We start from the raw sequence: 21,701 nt of genomic DNA, 5'->3' as shown, positions 1-21,701 counted from the left end.
CACACACATGCGTGTCTCCCCTCATGATCCCACCACACACATGCGTGTCTCCCCTCGGTGATCCCACCACACACATGCTTGTCTCATAAAAGCAGCACCATTGGCACAAGCACTTTTTTGACACTGCCCACATACGGTGTGGGAAGTCCTTCTGTCTGTGTTGCTTTTATTGGTTAATGAATAAAGAATCTGCCTTGGCCTATGATAGGGTAGAGTAGAGCTAGGTGGGGAAAACTAAACTGAATTCTGAGAGAAAAAAGGGGCAGAGTCAGAGAGATACCACGTAGCCTTGCCGGAAACAGATGAGGAGGAACCTTGTTGGTAAGCCACAGCTACATGGTGATACACAGATTAATAGAGATGGGTTAAATGAAGCTGTAAGAGCTAGCCAGTAAGAAGCTAGAGCTAGTAGGCCAAGCAGCAATTTAATTAATACAGTTTCTGTGTGGTTATTTAAGGGCTGAGTAGCCGGGAACAAACAAACAGCCTCCTACAACACATACATCTGTGTTCTCTTATTGTAAGCATCCCTCCTTTGCACAGAAAGTATCCCACTGGGAATTAGCAACAAGGTTATGATGTCTTAAAGTCACTTGGATCCATGAGGCCCTGCAGTGTTTGGTTGCTAAGCACTATTTTAAAGCTTTGAGTGGGATCACGCATGTGCAAGATCATGTGTGCACGAGTTTTCCTGCATGTATGAGCCAGAAGACAGACTTGATTGTCACTCCTTATGTGACTTTTATCTTGTTTGTTTTTCCAGACAGGGTCTGTCACTAGCCTGGAGCTCATCCAACAGGCTGGGCTGGCTAGTCAACGAGCTCTAAGAATTCTGCTGCTTTTCCTCCCCAGTGCTGGGACTGCAAGGATGTGCTATCATTCTCAGGTTTTTTTTTCTTTTTCTTTTACAATTTTGGGCCCTAGAGGGTTAAAGTGAAGCCCTCATGCTTGTGAGGCAAGTATTTTACAGCCTAGCTGTCTCCTCAGCCTGGAATGACTTTTCTTAACTTGGATTCTGCTTTCAGCTTTCTTAATGGAAGGCCCTTAACCCTCCTATTTTAGAATCAAGGCAGCGTATCACACAACTGGTTCCCTGGGTCTGCTAAACAGGGGTCTCTGGGTAGAAGGGCTTGGGACCAGGATCCCAACATTGGGTTTAGATCAGAACATCCCAGTGGATGAAAGAATTTCATGAGGTACACAGAGGCCCTTGGACTTCTAGTGGCCGGTGGCAACGTGACTCACAGGTCCTAGTTGGTTGTCTTCCTGCTTGCATGGCCTCATCCACTCATCAAGGGTCTCTCACCAACAGCATCTTATTCATTCTGTCATGAACTGAAAAGATTGCGGTGAATTACCCTAGGCAACTGCCATCATTAATCTCGACTGACAAATTGCTGGGCACCTAGAATTTCAATGGGACAAACCTCTGGGCAGGCTTGTGAGGCACTTTCTACACCAAGTTGATTGAGGTGGGAAGGCCTATCCTAAATGTGGGTGACACCGTTTCAGGGGCCAACAACTACGAGCCAACATTCCTCTTCCTTTGCTTCTTGGCCTCGGCTGTAATGTGACCAGCCACCTCATGCTCCCACCCTCCTGCCTTCCTTCCAGTCTTGGTGTCTCTGGCCTGTCCTTGTCTCATGAATCTCCAGTTAAATCCACGATAGCAGCATCTGCTCCCGGGCCCTAACACACAAGGCCACAGATCACTGGATCTCATGACTGACATCCACAGCCACGTTCAGAAGTTCAATCCATAGTCATGTCTCGGCCATGAGCTCTGAATGGCTCCAGAGGCTCTGCAAAACCATCACACATCAGGCCCAGAGCCGAGGACAAGCCTCCCCATTCCCTGCATCAACTCCTGTGGGCATCCACTAGATCTCTAGTTTGAGAAATAAGTGGCAGGGGCTTCAGTTCCTCTGACTTGGATATTTCTCAGTACCATCGAATAAGATTTTACATCGGAAACACACAAACTATTGACTCTTGTCTGAAATCATGTCTGAGCTTGTTGCTGTCCAGATAGGAGAGAGAACACCCTGAAGAGACACTTGTGCTTTTCCTTCAGGGAGCAGGCTATCTCTAGGGGGCCTCCAAGAAATTGGAATTTCCCAGGAATCCTAAGCTGGGAGAAGGAAAAGGCTGATGGCTGAGGTCAGCAAGAAGAGGGAGTTGTCTCCCAGGAAGAGAGCTCACACAGTTCTGACAACTTGTGAGACTGATGGGATCTGAGACAATGGTGGTGGGCGGGGCCACACCCTGGCCTGGACTCCTTAGCTATTTGTGACTCCTGCCATCTGTTTGAGGTCAACCTGATTTACAGAGCAAGTTCCTGGACATCCAGGGCTACACAAAGAAATCTTGTCTTGGAAAAAAAAGAGGAGGAGGAGGAGGAGGAGGAGAACAAAGCAATCAAACATAAAGCTCAAGTCAGGACTTGGTGTGGGAATCACTGGGCCACTTTATTGGTCTTTCTGCCCAGTGTTGCCACAATGCAGAATCTTCTTCTCTGCCTTTCAGTTACTTGTCTCTTTAATTGGCCTCTTGGGGATAGACACAGAGCCTAGTTTGTTGGAGGCATGGTTCCCAGGTTCCCTAAAACTCCAGTAATGTGCTCTGCCATTTAGTGGTCATGTGACTTTAGTTATTCTATTCTGCTACTTAGAGGCATTTGACTTTCACCAACTTGCTCTGCTCTTCTGATAATTTGGTTTTTCATCTGAGAATTGAGACCAAGCAATTCATTTCACAGGCCTGTCTGTGAAGATAAGCTTCTAAATCACCTAGTAAAAATGCCAGGCAGAGACACGGTGCTGGCCAATTATCAGTGCTCTCCCCTGGCACCTCAAGAGGCAGACGGCTGTTACAGATGAAAGGGTGAAGGACTCAAACAGGCAAAAGAATATCCCCAATTCCACATGGGCATGTACCTGCCCTGTGCAGGATATGAGAGAATGAAGTAAGATTTATAAAATATCTAAACTGGGCCAGGTATGCATTGTAATAACCCTTTCAAAAGCAAGATTGGTTTATTTTTATTTTATGTATAAAATAAAAAAAAAATTGCCTGCATGAATGTCTTCGTCGTGCGCATGCCTGGTGCCAAGGGAGACCAGAAGTGGGTGTGACACTCCCTGGAACCAGAGTTACAGGAAGTTGTACATGTTGGGAATTAAACCATGGTTGCCTGGAAGAGGAGCCAATGCTCTTAATTGTTGATCCATCTCTGTAGCCCTAGTTATAGCCTTTTAAATGGAGCTTTCATGCTTAGAATATCACTCAGTTTATAGAGTACTCACTTAGCATATACAAAGCCCTAGATATGATCCCAGCACCACACAAACTAGGCATGTTGGTGCATGCCTGTGATCACAACCCAGGAGGTGAGGCATGATGGTGCAAGCCTGTGATCCCAGCCTTTCAGAGGTAGAGGAAGGAGGAAGTTTAAGGTTGTCGTCTGTTTCATAGCAAGTGCAAAGCCAGCCTATGACTACAAAAGACCTTATAAAAGTGAAGGTGTAAGTCACAAACAATCCCACACCAGTTTGGAATTATGATTAATAGAATGGTTATTTATTTAAGGAGGAAAACCTTACAGATCACTGTCCCAGACAACAGCCCTCTGAGCAATCAGGAAGGGAGCCTAGTCGGAAGCAGAGCCGGAAGCCAGAGAGAGAGCAGAGGGAAGTGCCCGCTTTTTTAAAGGGAGAGAGACCACGCCCCAATGGGCTGGTATCTTAGTGGCTATTGGCTGAAGGAGCGGAAGGAGCTTCCGCAAAATGAAAGTACAATAAAGTAAGACAAACAGATCACAAAGTTGCGTGAGGGCAAGCAATGACTTCTGTCGCGGTTATGTTTCATGTATCTGGAATGATGTTTGCTGTCTTGTGGGAACACACACTTGTTGGTAAAATAATACTCCTTTTCTATCCGTATCTCCAGTATTTCACTCACCATGGGCCTAATATTAAGAAAATTATGCTTTCCAAACTTCTTCTTTTCTTATATGTATACTGAGCCTGATCTTATCAGATCCAAGAACTGTTACAGGCACACTTAGACATGGCTTCTGCCCAGTGTAGTGACAGAAACATTCAATAGCAAACACAAAAATCCTCAGGAGAGATGTGACAAAGCTTGTACAGGAAGGGGCTAGGAGGAAAATGGGTTTGTTTAGCATCAGTTAAAATGACATCTCTGCATCGACACCAGAAGGGTCTAGAAACAAATGTCATGTTGGTACATAGCAGGTGGGAAGGCAGAAAGGAGGGGGACAAGAAAATTAGAAACAGCGGGAACAGAGCTGCAGCTGATACACAGCAGATACTGTGGCACAGTTTGGCACAGGGTCAGAGCGAGGCCATCAGGACACCAGCTAATGGCAGGCCGAACAAATGGGCATCAAGCTGGTGCCAGGGATGGCAGGAAATGGAGAAGTGAATGAAAGCTGAAGGGGCTGTGAAAAAAGTGTATGTGGTGTGTATAGTGTATGTGTGTAGTGTATATATGTGTGTAGTGTATATATATATTTGTAGAGTGTGTCTGTGTGTGTAGTGTATGTATGTAGTATGGGTGTAGTGTGTGTGTGGTGTGTGTGTGTATGAATGGGTGTGGTATGTGTAGTGTGTGTACTGTAGCATGTGTATAGTGTGTGTATGTGTATAGTGTATGTGTAGTGTGTATGGTGTGTGTGTATTTGAGAGAGAGTTGTATATGTGAGAGAGTTTTATGTGTGTGTGTAAGAGGGAGAGAGAGCTTATATGTATATGCACACATGGAGCCCAGAGATCAATATCAGGGGTCTTTATCACTCTCCACTTGATCATCTGAGCCAGGGTTTCTCATTAGGCAAAGACTCGCCAATTCTGCTAGGCTGGCGGGCCAGAGAGCCTCTGAGATCTAGTCGCCACCATCCCAGCATTCAGAATACAGGTTCATGCCACTTTATCTTACTTAGAAACATAAACTGAAAACAAAACAAACAAAAACCCATTTGTTTTGGGAATTCAAACTCAGGTTCACAGACTTACACAGGATGCAGGATATTAACATTAGACAGGTGGCCTTGCTCAGGCCTGTTCACACCGCCGTGCACACGCATCAGCAGTGACATATCTTGCTGTGTGCTCAGCGGAGGCAGGCATAGCTCTTGGGCCTTCATCGCTAAGATGCACTGTTGCAGAATATTTGCTTACACTGTGTGAAAATGTGTCACTGTGATTGGTTTAATAAAGATCTGATGGGCCAATAGCTGGCAGAAGAGATAGGCAGAATTTCCAGGGAGAGAAAAAGAGGCTGGAGATGAATCTAGGTGCGTGGATTGTGAGGGAGATACCCATGAGACTTTGAAGAAGTAGGACATACGGTACAGAGCAGAGGTGACGGAGCCACAGGGCAGAATGTAGATTAATAGAAACAGGTTTTTTTTTTTAAAGTAATAAGAGCTAACTGGGGACAAGCCTAACCTAAAGGCCAAACTTTCATAGTTAATAATGTCTCCAGGTCATTATTTGTGGGATGACCAACCAAAGACAGTTTGACAAGAAAACTTGCCACAATGCGCATGAGCAGGTCACAACAGGTGTTCTTACTTATTCAGCCCTGGCTATCCTGAAACATACTTTGTAGACCAAATTGGCCTTGAACTCACAAAGACCTGCCTGACTCTGCCTCCCAAGTACTAGGATTAAAAGCATGCACCACCATAGCCTGGCCTCCCCTAGATATCTTAAAGGAACAACAAAAAAAAGTAATAGGTTATGGCACTGATGAGATGCCCAACTCTAGGCAGCATCTGAGAACCTTAGGACCCTCAGGAAGGGTACTAAAAGGATAACAGTGTCAATAATAGGACCCATTGAGGAAAAAAATGTTGTGTAAATGAATAAACAGCGTGTCAAGTCTAGAGAGAAGAGGGAGGAGAGACCCACTGTCATAAGCTTAGCATGGGACAGTACATGACCTGTGAGAACCTTTAGCTGGTCAACAGTTGAAAGAAAGTTAAACGTGTGTGTGTGTGTGTGTGTGTGTGTGTGTGTGTGTGTGTGTAGATGTCTAAACTAAGACCTGTCTGGTGGAAAAGGTTCTCTGTGAGGCTTTATCAGCTTCATTTGCATGTTGATTTAGGAAGGAAACAAGCAGTGTCTGGATGAGAGTAGTCCACTGCTTGTAGCACTTGGGTCTGCTGCCCTGGGTCCCCAGGTCGTGTGCAACTATAAGAGACTGTGGTGGTTCATACGGGCTATCACCCAGACACAGTCTAGTCTCACCTAACAGACAGGCCTCTGAGCTTATGAGAAGGTTCTAAATTATATTTATCAAGGCAGGAAAACCCTCCCTAACAGTGGGTGATTTTATACCGTGGGCTGGGGTCCTGAGCTGAATAAAAAGGAGAAAGTGAATTGAACACCAGGATTCACCTCTCTCTGCAACCTAGCTGAAGATACATTGTATCTCATGCTCCAAAGACACACTGTATCTTGTGCTCCAAAGATACATTGTATCGCATGCTCAAAGGATACATTGTACCTCATGCTCCAAAGATACATTGTGCCTCATGCTCCAAAGACACATTGTACCTCATGCTCCAAAGATACATTGTACCTCATGCATATGCCACAGACACACACCACAATATATGCATATGAACTCTTACACACATCCCACACCACACATACACAGAGGCCATACACATACACAAACCACACATACCACAAATATACATACACCACACACACGTACCAATATACACATCTACACATATATCCCATGTTCATATACTCACACATATACACACATACATGCTTACACACTCACAGACACACACACACACACACACACACATGTCCATCCACCCCCATGCCTTCCAAAAGCCCCAGCAGAGCTGTTGCCAACATCACAATTATTGTGCAGCAAGAGCCAGGGAAAATCAATTCCTATTTTATCTCTGGTTTGTTATTACCTGGACAGATGAGGTCCTAAACTGTAGCCTTAATTTAGTGACAAGACACAAGAAAACACCATTGTCAATTTTTATAGGGAGAAGAAATCTCTCTCATGGTAGCTGATTCTATAAAGATCTTCACTCTGATCAGGTTTCCTCCTACAAAAGCGGAGCCTGGGTCCTCCCATAGGTCACAGGGATAACTACTGATATCTGTGTTCACAGTAATACATCAGTGTGGGATCTGATCTCAAGGCTACCTGAGGTAGACAGATAATTCTGGAAATGGATACATCCCTGTGTACTCATAGAAGAGTGTGTGTTCGAGTGTGGCATGCTTGTGCTGGTGTGTGTGTGTGTGTGTGTGTGTGTGTGTGTGTGTGCATGTGCCTGTGCCTCTGGAGATCAGAGGACAACTTCAGGTGTCATTCCATAGCACCAACTATCTTGTTACTTTGAAAGAGTCTCTCATTGGCCAGGACTTTGCAACCAGGCTAGGCAGGCTAGGCTACTGGCCAGCAAGTCCCAGCCCCAGCTGTCTAAGCTCCCCTAGCACTGGAGTTACAAATGTGCCAGCATGCCTTTCTTTAAAATAGACCCTGGGGCTTGAACTCAGGTCCTCAAGGTTGTGGGATAAATACTTTAATAACTGAGCTATCTGGCCCAGAAATAACTACATTTGACAAAGAACCTTAGCCAGTTAAATGATGTAGGATAAAAGCAAAAAGTGTCCTATAGATTGTTATGAGAAATTCTCTATAGTTGCAGTTGGGCCTACAAATAGACAACATTCTACCAAATTAGCCTTCTGCAACCAAGACTAACCACCTGAGAACACAACAGAGTGACATGGGGTGTCCAGTTTAGGGGACTGTGATGTGCAAATCCAGCAGCTGTTCAGCCCACAGTACCTTGCAGTAGACCTTCCCTTCTCACAGATATCCAGATGCAAACTGAGACATTGTTGCTGAGTCCCTAGTAACAGACTTCAGGTTCCAGGGTTTCTCACTTGCAGAGGAAATTGAATCTAAGGAGCTATAGTGACCATACATCCTGGTTCCTGACAACTTCCTGAACTTCTGCCTGGCTTGTGCTGTGAAAGTAGAAGATACCCCACATCTGCCCCAAGAGCCTTGGCTTCCTTTCTTCAGAGGCCCAGCCATGCTGTCTGTCTATGATTGGGGCCTGAACTTTCTTCAAACCCCCATATTACTGCTGTCTGTCTGTCCATGTCTTTAATAACTTTTCTAATAAACTCCACACCCTCAAGAAACCATCCTAGTGTCCCCCTCCTGGGACAGGTCAGGTATATAATGTATCAGGCATTGTTTTAAATAATCCTTTCATCCATGAGGCATCTTAGACACTGAAGACACCATGGTAGAGAGTAGCTTACCTGAACCCCATACTGGGTGGCATGGATGACAGAGCCAGGTGTCTCTGTTGGCTCCGAAACTCGGTCTTTATACAGTTGTTGTGGAATATTATTTTAAGATGTGTTACATTTGTCTATGCTGTGAAACGTTTGTTTAATGATGCTAAGGTGTGCTGCATTTGTTTAACTCTGTGAAGATGTATTACTTTGTCTGTCTACAACACCTGATTGGTCTAATAAAGAGCTGAACGGTCAATAGCAAGACAGGAGGATAGGCAAGGCTGGCAGGCAGAGAGAATAAATAGGAGGTGACATCTGGGAAGAAAAGATCAAGTAGCAAGAAAAGAAGGGGTCACACCCAGCCACACAGCCAGACACAGAGTAAGGAGGAAAGAAAAGATACACAGAAATAGAGAAAAGTAAAAGGGCAGAAAAACAGGTAGATGGGATAATTTAAGAAAAGCTGGCAGAAACAAGTCAAGCTAAGACTGGGCATTCATAAGAACGAATAAGCCTCCGTGTGATCTATTTGGGGGCTGGATGTGGGACCCTCAAAGAGCAAAGAGTGAAAACAACCAACAGCACCTGGTCTCCAAAAAAGTCCTTATGCTTAATCTTCTAGGACCAGCTTCCCCACAAAACCTTGCTTCCAACCTTCGGCTGAGTCCGTGCTCGCTTTGCTGACTCACAGTGTCACCGGCACCATGGCCTTGCACTGCTAACTGGCATGTGTGTTATTTCCACTCATAGGTGTGCCCCCTCGAGAGCCCGCTTCACCCGTTACTTCCACAGCTGTCGACATTGTTTCCTCTCCCAGGGATGCCTGGGCCTGGAGTTCATAGCAGCTGCCGACGCTGTGGACCTGTTTCCTGAGCACTGGTGGGCAGATGACGGTCACATGGTCCTCCCTTGCTGTAGCTCCCTCTCCTGTGATTCTGAGTCCTGACACCTACAGGAGACACAAGTGGGACCTCCTAACAGTGATGCTTCTTAGCCTCTGCCTTCTCAAACTTCTCTTTATGACCCAAGCAGGGGACACAGAGCCATGAACAAAGAGACTGGGAGGCCCAGCCCCCAGCTTAGCCTCTCTATTGCTCTTGTCATTATTGTGACCCAATTAGCTGTCAAACACAACTTAAGGAAGGGTTTATTGACTCAAGGCTTCAGAGGATCCATTCCATCATGGGGTACCAAAAAGTACCACAAGTGGAGGACTGAGTGTTAAAAACATTCAAATCCCAACACTGAGCAAATGACGTAAAATGACTTCAAACTTTTCACACCTGAGATTGTGTGTATTTGCCTGTAAAGTTGCTAATTCCAGGGCTGTGCTGCGATAGTGATTCTGGAATAAAATGGCCCAAGCCTGGTTCAGATCCATGTTGAGAGGATAAGGCAGGAGTGGGCAACAAGAGGCTTAGGTGGTGGGAGCGAGCTACCCTAATGTGAGGACCACACCCTGCAGTCACGGATATGACCAGGTCATCACCAGGTGAGGGGAATCACCTCTGGGTATGAGCCATGACAGCAAGAGCGTGAACATCTGACATCACACAGGGCCTTCCTGATATCTCAGATACACCAGGCACATCCCAGATGGCTACTATCATTATCTCTAAAGCAGTGTCCACATAGACTGTAGATATGGAGGAAAACATCAGACAGAGTAAAACACGAGATTGCAACCTGCCATGATTTTATTGACTTCAGCTTCTACATGTAGACTTCTCAGATTAGCCTGACGTAATCTGTTCGTTGGGGCCATTGACACTGTGTCCTGTGCTTTACTGTAAGGTGTGTAGAAACAGCAGTAACTCTTCCAGACCAAATATCTTTACCTTCCCATAAGTCCTCTTCATCACTGGACATCTGGTCCCACACCATCGTAAGAAGGCAGAAACAAATACGGTAATATAATATCATACTGATTTTCTCTTGGGTTTCTTATGCCTTCTATCTTGTGGCAATTCTGAGTTCTTTAGTATAAAGAGAAATCAAAAAGAAAAACTATTTCTTATCTTTGCTTAAGGAGTACAGGGAGATCTGGTAGCCTACACATATGTACAGGGTATAAACATATTTATATGTTCTATGTACACAGTGGATGGTAACCTATTTATTATAAATAGCGTTAATTTAGATCCTACAAAAATAATTATTTTGGATAGGTACATGCAAGCCAGGACACTTAAGCCTATTTATAAAATACATCTCTCTCTATTTTTTTTAAATATAAATGTTGCTATTATAGCTGTCAGCAAAAATGATTAGAATGCAAACCCAGAGTCCCCTGTTATATATAAAATCTGCTCCCATCCCCTGCAGCACACTGCTTCAAGTATCCATCCCAGTATGTGATGTCCAGGTGATGTGCCTCCTATGAATTACAGGCACACATTTCATCTGGGCAGGGATTAGACACCCACCTCCAGAGCCCAAAGTCCCATGTTTTTAAAATATTGATATTTCTTAAAATGACGTCATCTTGTTTTGACTTCCTTGTAAAAATGGACAGTCAAGGCTCTGCCTCACGTCTGGAATCTGAAGGCCCAGGCTCAGTGGTTCACAGAGCCATCCTCATGGGGGGGTGACTGGGAGGCCACGAAAGGCTCGTTTTGCTTCTGATCCTCCTTCAGGCCGGCCGCCTGCTCAGTGATGGAGGAAAAGGACAGCTGGTCATGCTCCATGATGTGAACCTGATCCTCATCCTTGTCTTTCTTCACATAGAACATTTTCCTGAATTTCTTCAGCTCATGGAGCTCACAGAAGGTTTCCAGGACGACCAACATGGCGATGAGTCCGAGGAGAAGGTAGCCTGCAAGGCAGAAAACACGGCAGCAGCTCAGTTCGACCAAGTACCACAAAATCAAGACTGCATGACTTATTCTCCGCCCACACCACACACACAGAGTTCTCCAAGCTGTACAGTTTATTCCGAAGCATGTTTGAAGTCCAGGGCTCATGGAGGAACTTAAAGAAGAATGAAATGACTTAGCCATCGGTGAACTTGGATTAGACACAACCACGGGCTCCCATCATATGTGTGAGCTTCACACAGGCAGGAGGGGGCACCCATGTACGTGAGTGCAGAGGCCAGGACACTGGATGTCCCACTCGCTCACTCTCTGCTTCATTCCTTGAGACAAAGTCTCTCACTGAACCTGGAGTTAGGCTGGCGGCCAGCAAGCCTCAGCGACCCTTCTGTCTCCGCCTCTGCTGGCACTGGGGCTGCGGGTGTGCAGCCACGCCCTCTGGTGGGCATGCGGGGGCTGCAGGTGTGCAGCCATGCCCTCTGGGTTCGGTGTTTTTTGGAAAGCTAAGCTAGCTCACAGATCAGGAGATAGAAAAGAGCAATTAACAGAAGAGAAAAGATGAACCAGAAAACACAATTTCAGGGACATTCTACTTCTCAAAGAAATTAGAAAGCCAAGTGAAAACTAAAGACTTGCCTGCTAGCTGGAAAGAAACTTAAGATGGCTTCTATCTACACTGCCATCAAATGCACACACAAAATGCCTAGAACTGTTTTGGCCAATGCCACCCAAAGAGGATGGAAACTCGGACACCAGTGACTGTGTGCACTTGTGTTCCCTTTGGGGGGCCTCAGAATTATGTTCTGTGACTCACGAAAGAAGCTTGTTCATTTGGGGCCAGCAATCCCACTTCTTAGAAAGATCTCAAGTACAAAATACAAACACAAAAAGAACTCCACACTGAGGAGATTTGTCATGCTACCAAATTAGAGACAAGCCAGTCTAGCTCTACAAGCAAGGCAGGCCGGCTGTGGGGTGGTCCTGGAGCTACACCCAGACTCTAAAATAATAATGAGTAGGAAACCCTCCTGCAGAACACTCTGGCAAATGTTTACTGTGCTTGGACTGGCGCCAAGAGCCAGGAAGCACTGGGTTTATGAGTGCAGGTTTTGTTCCTGGTGAGCTGACGGTTTCACCGAAGTGTTCAAATATAGTTCAACCAACCGCTTTCTGGAATTAAGACAGCAAGACAGGGTGAGGACACCGACTGCTTCCTAGAAGTTGTAGCTGGGCAGGATCACAGGTGAAAAGAGCCCAGGGAAGGCAGCAGAGGAAACTATGCTAGGGCTGCTTGCTACTCATCCTGAACACACAGAGAGGGCTCACAGGAAATCTGCTTCTTCCAGATGAATGGCTGCATTTTTCCAGACTGAAGTGCTGTGTGCATGCGTGTATGTGGATGTGCTTGCTGGTGAATGTGCATGGAGATGCCACAGATTGGCAGTCTCTGTCTTCACTGTACACGCCAGAGGTCAGCAGTCTCTGTCTTCAATGGAGACACCAAAGGTCGGCAGTCTCTCTTTTCACTGTAGACGCCAGAGGTCAACAGTCTCTGTCTTCAATGGCCCTCCAGTTTATTTTTGGGACAGAATCTCTTGCTGCACCCAAAGCTTGCCGTTTTGGCTAGACAGACCTGTCAGCGACCCTGGGATCCTTCTGTGTCTGTCCCTACCACCATTCCACCACACCTGGCTTTCCACGTGGACACTAAGGATCTGAACTCAGGTTCTCACGCTTGAGCAACCAGCACTTTGCCAAATGAGGCCTCTAAAATTTGCCTGCCTCATTTTCTACACATAAATTCTGAGAATAATTGGTGCTAGGTAACTTCAAGATGGAAGACACAGATAAATGAGGCCAGTGACTACTTAGAGAAATTTCCTGGAAAATTAAAGACCACGATGTTGGTGACAAGCAGAGGTCTTATTTTCTTGCGTGTAAAATAGTTACCAGTGTAATGTAAGTTACTGAAGTAATAGACAGCTAGTATGCCTGTCACACTATCTGAGAAATCCATCAGGGCTTGGGAGATGGCCCTGGCAGTCAAGAGCATCACAAGTGTGAGCTGGATCTTCCAAGTCCTTGGGAAATGCTGGTGCCATGGCTTGTACTTGTAATCCCAGAGATGACGAGATGGGAGGCGGAGACAGGTGGGTGCCTAGAGCTCCCTAGTCAGCCAACCTAGGCTGCTGGTGAAATACCAAGTCAAAGAGCGGCCCTGTCTCAAACACAAAGGCACCGGAGGAAGGACTGGGGAGGTTGTTCTCTGACTTCACAAGCACAAACGAGGATACTTGCATGCCCCACATAAAAACACACACATACAAGAAACTTAGCGGTGACTTCCAGGTGCATTGGGCACACCACTAAGCAGTCAGAGTTGTGATATTGGAATGGGTGAAGCGAAATAGCTCTAGGAAGTCAGGGGAATGAAGAAAATAGATTCAAGAGAAAGCAGGCAGGCACTGTCACAGGACCGTCAGTCCCTAGACAAAGAACATGGGGACAGAGCAGGCACACGGGATGCAGCCTGCCACAGGTACTCACATGTGATCCCAATCTTGTACAGCTCTCGGAACTTCTGGTTGTAGCCTTCCCCTGGCACGTAATCCCCCAGGCCGATGGTGCTCAGCGAGATGAAGCAGAAGTAAAAGGACTCGAGGAAATTCCAGTCATCCTCCAGCACGGAGAACACAGCGGCTGGGATGAAGAAGAAGCAGGACACGGTGACGAACCCCAGCAGGACAGCATGGACGATAGCCACCACCTGCTTGGAGAAGCCCCAGCGGATGTGGAAGTAGAGGACGGGTCTGCGGGTGACATGCACGGTGACACGCTGGACCACAGCCGTCAGGAAGAGGAGGGTGAACGGGATGCCGATGACGGAGTAGATGATGCAGAAAGCCTTGCCCCCATCTGACAAGGGCACCGTGTGCCCATAGCCTGTGTGGAGAAAAGGCTTTGTGAGGGCACCGGAAACACAAGACGCACCGAGGAGACTGGGAAGAGGTGGGAGCCTTCAGAGGCGCTGGCCTCTGGGTGTCTGTTAAATTCATCAGGGTGACAGTCACTTGTGAGGCAAGAAGGTTTGTGAATCATACAAAAGTTTAAGGTAGGGACCCAGCAAACAAGGAGGGCTTCGTTCAGACTCTGCCTGACCACCCCAAGAATTGAATAAGCCTACTCCAGCAAATGGAAAATCAACTACCTACAACAACCAAAGAAAGATCCACAGTGTCAACTAACTTCTCTCTGGCCTTTGGTAGAAAGGAACCCTGAACTCTAAGTCGGGGCTCTTGAACTACCTATGCATGCTCCCTCCTGTGGAGGGTCCTCTGTTTTTATTCTCACCTTAAAAAAAGAGAGAGAGAGAGAGAGAGACTTTAAACTATTTTGTAGGCAAATGTGTGTCTGTGTGAACGTATGTGTGCATGAATGCAGGTAAACGTGCAGAGGCCAGAAGAGAGCCGCCTGAGGTGTGTGCGGGAATCAAACTCCAGCCCTCAATGCTCTGAGCCATCTCTCCAGACCCTGTTTTCATTTTTAATCAATCTACGATTTCATAACTGCCGTGCTGTCCCATGTCCCCTTCATTGTCCAAGATACAAAGAACCTAGACGTAGTGTCCCAGGGCATTCCTGAGACCCCCTCTGGTAACACGTGGAGTGTCTATTGGTTCCTCATGAAATCTGACCTGCTCCTCTCACGCAGAGGTCTCTGGCTTAGGACACACTGCAGGGCTGAACAGGAGGAAGTGTGTGATAGAAGATGACACCCTCATCATCTCAGAGCCCTCGGGAAAACTCCTGCAGGACACCCCACTCGTCGGGGCTGATCCCTCTCCTCCCCACTCCCCACAGGTCCCTCATTAGTATCTGTGTATAGCGGCACTATGCTCCCTTCAGACCCAGGTGACTCAGGGAATGTTCGTAGGACTGACAGACAAACAAAGGTGTGTGAGGGGAAGCAGGCTGATAAGAGCAGGGGCATGAGGGAGCAGACACGGTAAAGACACAGAAAGCAAAGCCTCAGTGAGTCACAGGCCGAGTGATTCTTTCCAAACCTCGCCGCCCATTCCAAGGTCCACACGTTTCCCCTCCTGCCATTTCTAGACATCCAGAGGCCCCGTGACCCCCACCAAACAGCAGCTATTTCAGGACTGGTGATTGTTGGTCATAACATGTCTGATTTTCTTTCATTGAAATCATTATCAAAACACCTATCGGGAACCGACGAGAGAGCTCAGGCGAGAAGGAGGATCTCGGAACCATGTCTGAAATCCCACGAGGGCTTCTGCCTGAAATGGCAAGTGTGTCTGAACAAGTCAGTTCAAGAGAGAGCTAGCTAAGCGTATTTAAAAAAAAAAATTAAATTAGGTTCTGAAAAAATGACATGTTAGTATAATTGAAACGGGTATCAAAGTGTGGTCTTGGGAATATATTTTGCCTAAAAATAATAATTCTAAAACCCCTGAGTTGCAGATTCAAATTGTTTCATTCTCAACTATCTGATGTTGTTAAAAACAAAATCAAACCCAAGAAAAACCTCTCCTCTTGGGGTTCAAGATATGACTTAGATGTTCTTAGCCCTTAAGGACATGAGTTCGAATCCTCAGCACCCATACAGAAAGCCAGGAATAACCATGCATGCACCTAAATCTTAGCTCAGTAAGAGGGTCAGGGAGACAGGAGGATCCCTGAGGCTTGCAGGCAGACAGCCTAGCTCCATGTTCAATGAGAAATCCTGTTCAAGGGAATAGGCCAATGTGATAGAGCTGGGCACTCCTCCGACCCGGTGAGTAAACACAGACACAGACACAGACACACACAGACACACACAGACACACACAGACACACACACACACACACACACACACACATGCACACACTCACACGTGCAATTATCCAGATTGCATGCCCCAGAAGGTGCACAGCTCATGAGTGAATCACAGATCATCTTCTGAAGCCATGTGCAAACGTATACATCCACCCACAGATGCGTGTTTTTGTGAAGTTCCTACAGCAGAGCTTCTCAAAAGTGGCACGTGTCCCCAAACTGGTAAGAACCATGACTCTGAGCACCAATCCCTGACTCTATCTGGTCCCCACGCTGCCAACAACTCCCGAGGGCCGAGGCTAATTTTGAGCTTGACATTTGGAGCGTTGGGGCATCCATATCGCGTGAAGACTGCCAATAGTGTGCCACATCCAGGCGGCATATGGAAAAGGGAAGGGCTGGATGGCAAACGACGAGACCATTTGTGGGTCAAACAAACCACGACCACACTGACTCCAGGTCTCTCAGGAGCTAGAGTTCTCCTTAGACTTCAGGGGACATGTTCCAGTGATCAGAGAAACGAGACAGGATCTGGAGATGGATTTCTATTCACCCATAGCAACACATAAACCCAGGACTAAGAGTGTGGCGGTGAGAGCATCCACAGCCGAGACAGCTAAGCAGAGATTGCAAGGGAGGACCGTGACTTTGGCAGGAGCTTGTAGAGGAAAGAAGCTGATCTGAGGTGGGGATAAAAACTTGCATGCCTGTGAAGTTGTGGCTTTTTAGGGAGGGAGGAAGGGAGGGAGAGAGAGAGAAAGGGAGGGAGGGAGAGAGAGAGAGAGAGAGAGAGAGAGAGAGAGAGAGAGAGAGAGAGAGAACAACTCGTAGCCGTCAATTATCTCCTTCCACCTTGGAGGCAGGAGGGACCAGCTCCTGTCTGCATGGCTGGTGAGGGACGCGCCATATCTTTGGGAATCAGGAAGCAGGGAACCTGGGACAGGGAGCAGAGAACATTAGGCAGGAAGAAGGGGGCTAAGTCAGGAAGCAGGGAGCCTAGGCAGGCAGAGACTGGGACAGGAATCAGGAAGCTGGGGTGCACTAAAACCCAAGGCTTGCCCCTCTCCCCGGTGATCCGCTGCCTCCAGGTAGGTAGGACCCTCTCAATGAGCACCCACCATCTCAGGACTACTCACGCAGACACATGAGGCCAGGGAACATTTCACATGAAATCCTCAAATTGTGCTGACATGGGTCTTAGGGTTTATATCCCCTTCCTAGCATCACAGAGAAACTGTGGGATTTCACACGGCATAGCAGATCACATCACAGAGTTAGAACTTTCTCCCTTGCACAGATGCGTCTAAGAGAGATGCTGCTCAGCAGGTATAGTAGCTACCCTTGTTTCTTTACCATAACTATCAAGCTACGGAACAATACAGGCTGTCACTATTGTTAGCGTGGTGCATGCTGGGAAGGAGGCCCAGGCTGGAGCTCCAGGCACTGAAAGCCACCCTAACATGTAAACAAATCAGTGGCCTCTTGTCTCATCCTCTGTAAAACTGACCAATCCCGGACTCTGCTTGTTTCCTTCTTTGGAACTGTGTGTCCCTACAAGGGCATGGAAGGAACAGGTTCTTCTCTGATGCCTCTGATACGTCCAGCCTACAGTGAGCAGAGCTCTGGCCTGAGAACCAAGGCGTCTGACATCCAAAAGCAGAAGGGAGTGTCCCAGCATAAGGAGGCAGAGAGAACTAATCTTTTGTTCTGTGTGGACCCTTGACACTCCAGATGCAGCCAGACACACTGGTGGGCGGATCTCCGGAGCTTAACTCTGTACTAACTTCCTCCAGAAATGCGCTCCCAGACTGACACCAAATGACGCTCAACCAGTGATCTGTACATCCTTCTGTCTGCCCCCCACAGTGCTGAGGTAGAGGTGCACACCTCCCTTTTTATGTGGGTGCCAGGGTTCTGAACCCAGGTCCTCATATTTGTACTGCAAGCCCCCCCAGTCCCCACTTTGGCAATGGTAGTACCAGGACTTGGCTGAGGGTGAAAAATCATCAAAGAAGCCAGAAAGAGTAATGGACAAAGGTTCTCTGGAAGCCCACGATCGTGAACTAGGTCTGCTGATCTAGTAACTAAAGTCTTAGGTCTTCCACTGCCACTTTCCCCGAGTCCCCTCCAGGTTTAACATGACCACCCTGAAGCCATCACTACCCCGAAGTTAAATTACTATACTTTAAAGGTTTCCTAGATATGCACTTTGAGAAGAGGGCGCACAATCCCTGCTGCAGGCATTCCCCCAGGCAGGGCAGCTGCTCACACAATTTAATCTTTCTTCCCCTGGGAACTGCTAAGCCCCGTAGGCTGGGAAGACAGACTCCAAAGGTAACTCAAAATGCCAAGAGAGAAGAGATGCTATTTTCTTTCAGACTTATTTTATTTTTATTTGTGTGTATGAGTATGTGTCTCTATGAGGCTATGTGCACGTGTCAGGTCCCATGGAGGTGGAGATAGAGACGGTTGTGAGCCATCCCACATGAGTGCTGGAGACCAAAGTGGGTCGTCCGGAAGAGCAGCTAGTGCCCTTAACGGTGGGGCTGTCTCCTCAGCCTAGACACTGTTTTCTTGATGCTGTATTTGGGGTGTACCCTTAGCCACAGAAAACCCACAAGTAATCAAGGGAGCTCTCACTTGGCCCCAAGCCCTAACTCTAGAGCAGTGGGTGAAGTGGTCCTCATGAGACCCTCATACAGTGTGAAGGGATGGGGATCCTGAGGGACCCTCTGGAGCAACCAAATCTGCCTGCCGCCTTGCCACTCCTGAGACTCACAATTGTCCTTTGTCAAAGTCCCTAGCGGCTACAGGAGGAGAGCAAGGTGTCCACTGAGACTTTCTGGAACCTTAACACCTGGGGAGGTGGAAGTTTCTAGATGAACCTGCAGACGTTCCCTGTGGGCTTGTGTGATGCTACTCCTCAGTTCATGCAGGTATCCCGAGGAGAAAGCAGAATGACCCATGTACTGTATGTACTGAACTCACGAGCACACGTGAAACACAACCCTTCTGTGTCACTGGCCATACGATATGCACACATGTTCAGGTCAGCAACGCAGCTTCTCAGTAGAGTACAAAAAAAGTCGCCTACATACTTCACTCTAGTCTCTGCACACAGTTCAAGTCCCACCGCATCTTTTAAGATAATGTCCTCCGTAGTGATGACTGAAGGCTACTAAAACAGTCCCTGATTTAATTGATAAAGGAACATTCTGAACCGTCTTGAAATTAATTACACGGGCTGGCAGGTGAAAACATAAAAGGCGTTTAATCAGCTGCAGGTGAAGTCCATAGGAAAGACTGTTTATGTGGAAACTTTGCTTTAATTCCTTTGCAGCCGACCATCAGGGACACCGCACCCTGTTTTCCTGTTTAGGGTATAAACTTTCAGGACTGTTGACCCTAATCAGCCCAGGATTAACAGCTAAGGACGTTCCTCTATGGAGCACCCTTCTGTGAATTCCTGATAGGTCCCCCATGCAATTCCCCACTGTCTGACCAAGAGCCAACGTAACTTGCTTTTCTTTCCCTTTCCTCTGGGGGTTGAGGAGAGCACTCAGTCACTGAAGAGTTTGCTGTGGAAGCATTAGGACCTGAATTCAATCCTAGCACCCACACAGGTCCATGTACTATAATCCAGGCTCTGGGGAGGCTGACCGGTGGATCCCTGGGGCTTGCTGGCCACCTGGATTCTAGGGAGGCTGACTGGTGGATCCCTGGGGCTTGCTGGCCACCTGCTGGCCGCCTGGGTTCTGGGGAGACAGATCAGTGGGTCCCTGGGGCTTGCTGGCCACCCGCTGGCCGCCTGGGTTCTGGGGAGGCTGACTGGTGTATCCTTGGGGCTTGCTGGCCACCCGGTCTAGCTGAGCAGTTTTCCCTCCATCTGCTCGCTCCCTGCCTCATCAGAGGCCTAAAGCAAGGCAGATCTTTCCTCCTCTTAAGCTGATTGTCTCAAGTATTTTGATACAGTAAATGAAGAAAACAGGCACCCAAGCAAGCAAGCAAACAAACAAACATAGCTTTTATTCCAATTCTAAAGGACTCTTTAGCCAAAGGTGATCAAACACAGGGGACTCCATGCCTTCTGTTTGTCTAAAAGCAAAACAGAGATTCCCAAAGGCAAATGTCCTTCTGGCTTCCTCCTGCCCTTCTTGTCTATAGGCTGGATGTGGATTTCCCTTTCCAAGACTTTTTTATCAGCTTGTAAACTGGGACCAGTGGGACCTGCAGTTCCTTCCGTGAGTTCTTTCTCACCTGGGACACCTGGGACTGTGTCCCCTCCCTAAGATGTGCTCTTTCTTGTGGAAATACTTTTCTCCCACGCTGTGGACCTGCACGTATGGCAAACTCACAAACGTTCCCTGTACTAACCCACCCATTGTTATAAGGCTATGTCTCAGTCACACACTTATGCCAGTTAAGGAAAAGCACGTTTTCCTGCCCCTCCTTTTAGTGACTCAGAGGGGATTTCTGAGACATTCTACTTTCCCCAGAGGAACCGGAAGAAGCTGACTCTATGCCAGGACCTTTGCACAAGATGTCACCACCACCTGGAGTGGCCCTTGTTGGTTCATCCATATGGATGGCTTGCTCACAAACTTTAAGACTTGACCAAAGTCAACATGGAGAATGTAAAATATGTAAAGTCTCCACGTCACCCCCATGCAATCCCTGTATCACCTTTACCTCCTTAGTCCATCTTCCTTCAAATGCTTATTTGATATGAAATAGTTTTTCGCATGCTTACATTGATTGTGGTTATTCTTCTCTTTTAAAATGTATGTTCCTGGACAAAAATGTCTGTCTGCTTGTTTTAGGATGCCACTCTGTGCCCCGAAGCCCTCCTGGTGCCAAGCAGTACTTTATGCTAGGGTGCTAGCATGAGCCAAATCGAGTTTCATTTGTGGGGCGCTTACTATGGATTGTCAACTTGGCAGGACCTAGGATCACCCAAGAGATAAACCTCTGGCCATATCTCCAAGGAGGGAAAACCCACGCTGAATACAGGCAGCACGCTTCCATAGACTGGGGTCCTGGGCTGACTAAAAAGGAGGAAGTGAACTGAGCACCAGCGTTTATCTTGCTGCTTCCTGACTGTGGATACAATGTGACCTCGGCTCCGGTTGCCATGCCTTCCCCATTATGAGGGACTGCACCTCACACTGTGAGCCAGAGGCCTCCCTTCAGTTGATTCTGTGAGGTGTCCGATCACAGCTCTGAGAGAAGTAACTAACACGATTTGGCAGAGGTAAGTTTTATGCATTAGTTATTAACAAGAAACTGAACTACTAGGTGGATGACCCAGGGAGGTGTTATTAACTTGCCGTGTGTAAAGTCTGAATGTCAGAGAAAGATGCAGAATTATCAGAGAGAGACTGCAGAATTATGATGTCCTACCGGCTTAAACCGTCCGTCTTCACTCAATCAACCCAAAGCACAAAACACAACAAAAATGATGATGACCTCGGTGGGAAGCTGGAAGTTTGCCTCAGATGAGGGTGTGTCTGCTGTTTAGACCTATGCCTAAAAAATAATTAATCTACTTTTTATTTTATGTGTTTGAGTGTTTGCCTGCATGTATGTATCTGGGCCATGGGTGTGCAGCCTTATTTCCATATTCTTTTTTTTTTTAATTGAGAAAAGAAAAAAAAAAACAAGTTTCCCCCTCCTCCCAGCCTCCCATTTCCCTCCCCCTCCTCCCAACCTTCCCCCCCTCCTCCCACCC

At 47.1% G+C, this 21,701-nt stretch overlaps 1 protein-coding gene across 2 annotated transcripts in view; it reads right to left on the bottom strand.

Annotated features, from left to right (window-relative positions):
• Window positions 1-10,003: 10,003 nt before the first annotated feature.
• The window catches only part of Kcnk1 (potassium two pore domain channel subfamily K member 1), a 33,455-nt gene continuing 21,757 nt past the window's right edge, over window positions 10,004-21,701 (bottom strand). For both annotated transcript variants that reach the window (XM_005345895.2, XM_026778755.1), the window contains 2 exons: window positions 13,685-14,080; window positions 10,004-11,139 (listed from right to left, as the gene is read on the bottom strand). In XM_005345895.2, the coding sequence (XP_005345952.1) occupies window positions 10,880-11,139; window positions 13,685-14,080 (656 nt within the window). In that variant the 3' untranslated portion in view covers window positions 10,004-10,879. The remainder of the gene's footprint in view (window positions 11,140-13,684; window positions 14,081-21,701) is intronic.

The sequence above is a fragment of the Microtus ochrogaster genome, chromosome 4 (genome assembly GCF_000317375.1).
Source record: "Microtus ochrogaster isolate Prairie Vole_2 chromosome 4, MicOch1.0, whole genome shotgun sequence".
NCBI classification, from domain to species: domain Eukaryota; kingdom Metazoa; phylum Chordata; class Mammalia; order Rodentia; family Cricetidae; genus Microtus; species Microtus ochrogaster.
Note: the sequence above shows the minus strand (reverse complement) of the source record. Positions and strands in the feature narration are given on the sequence as shown.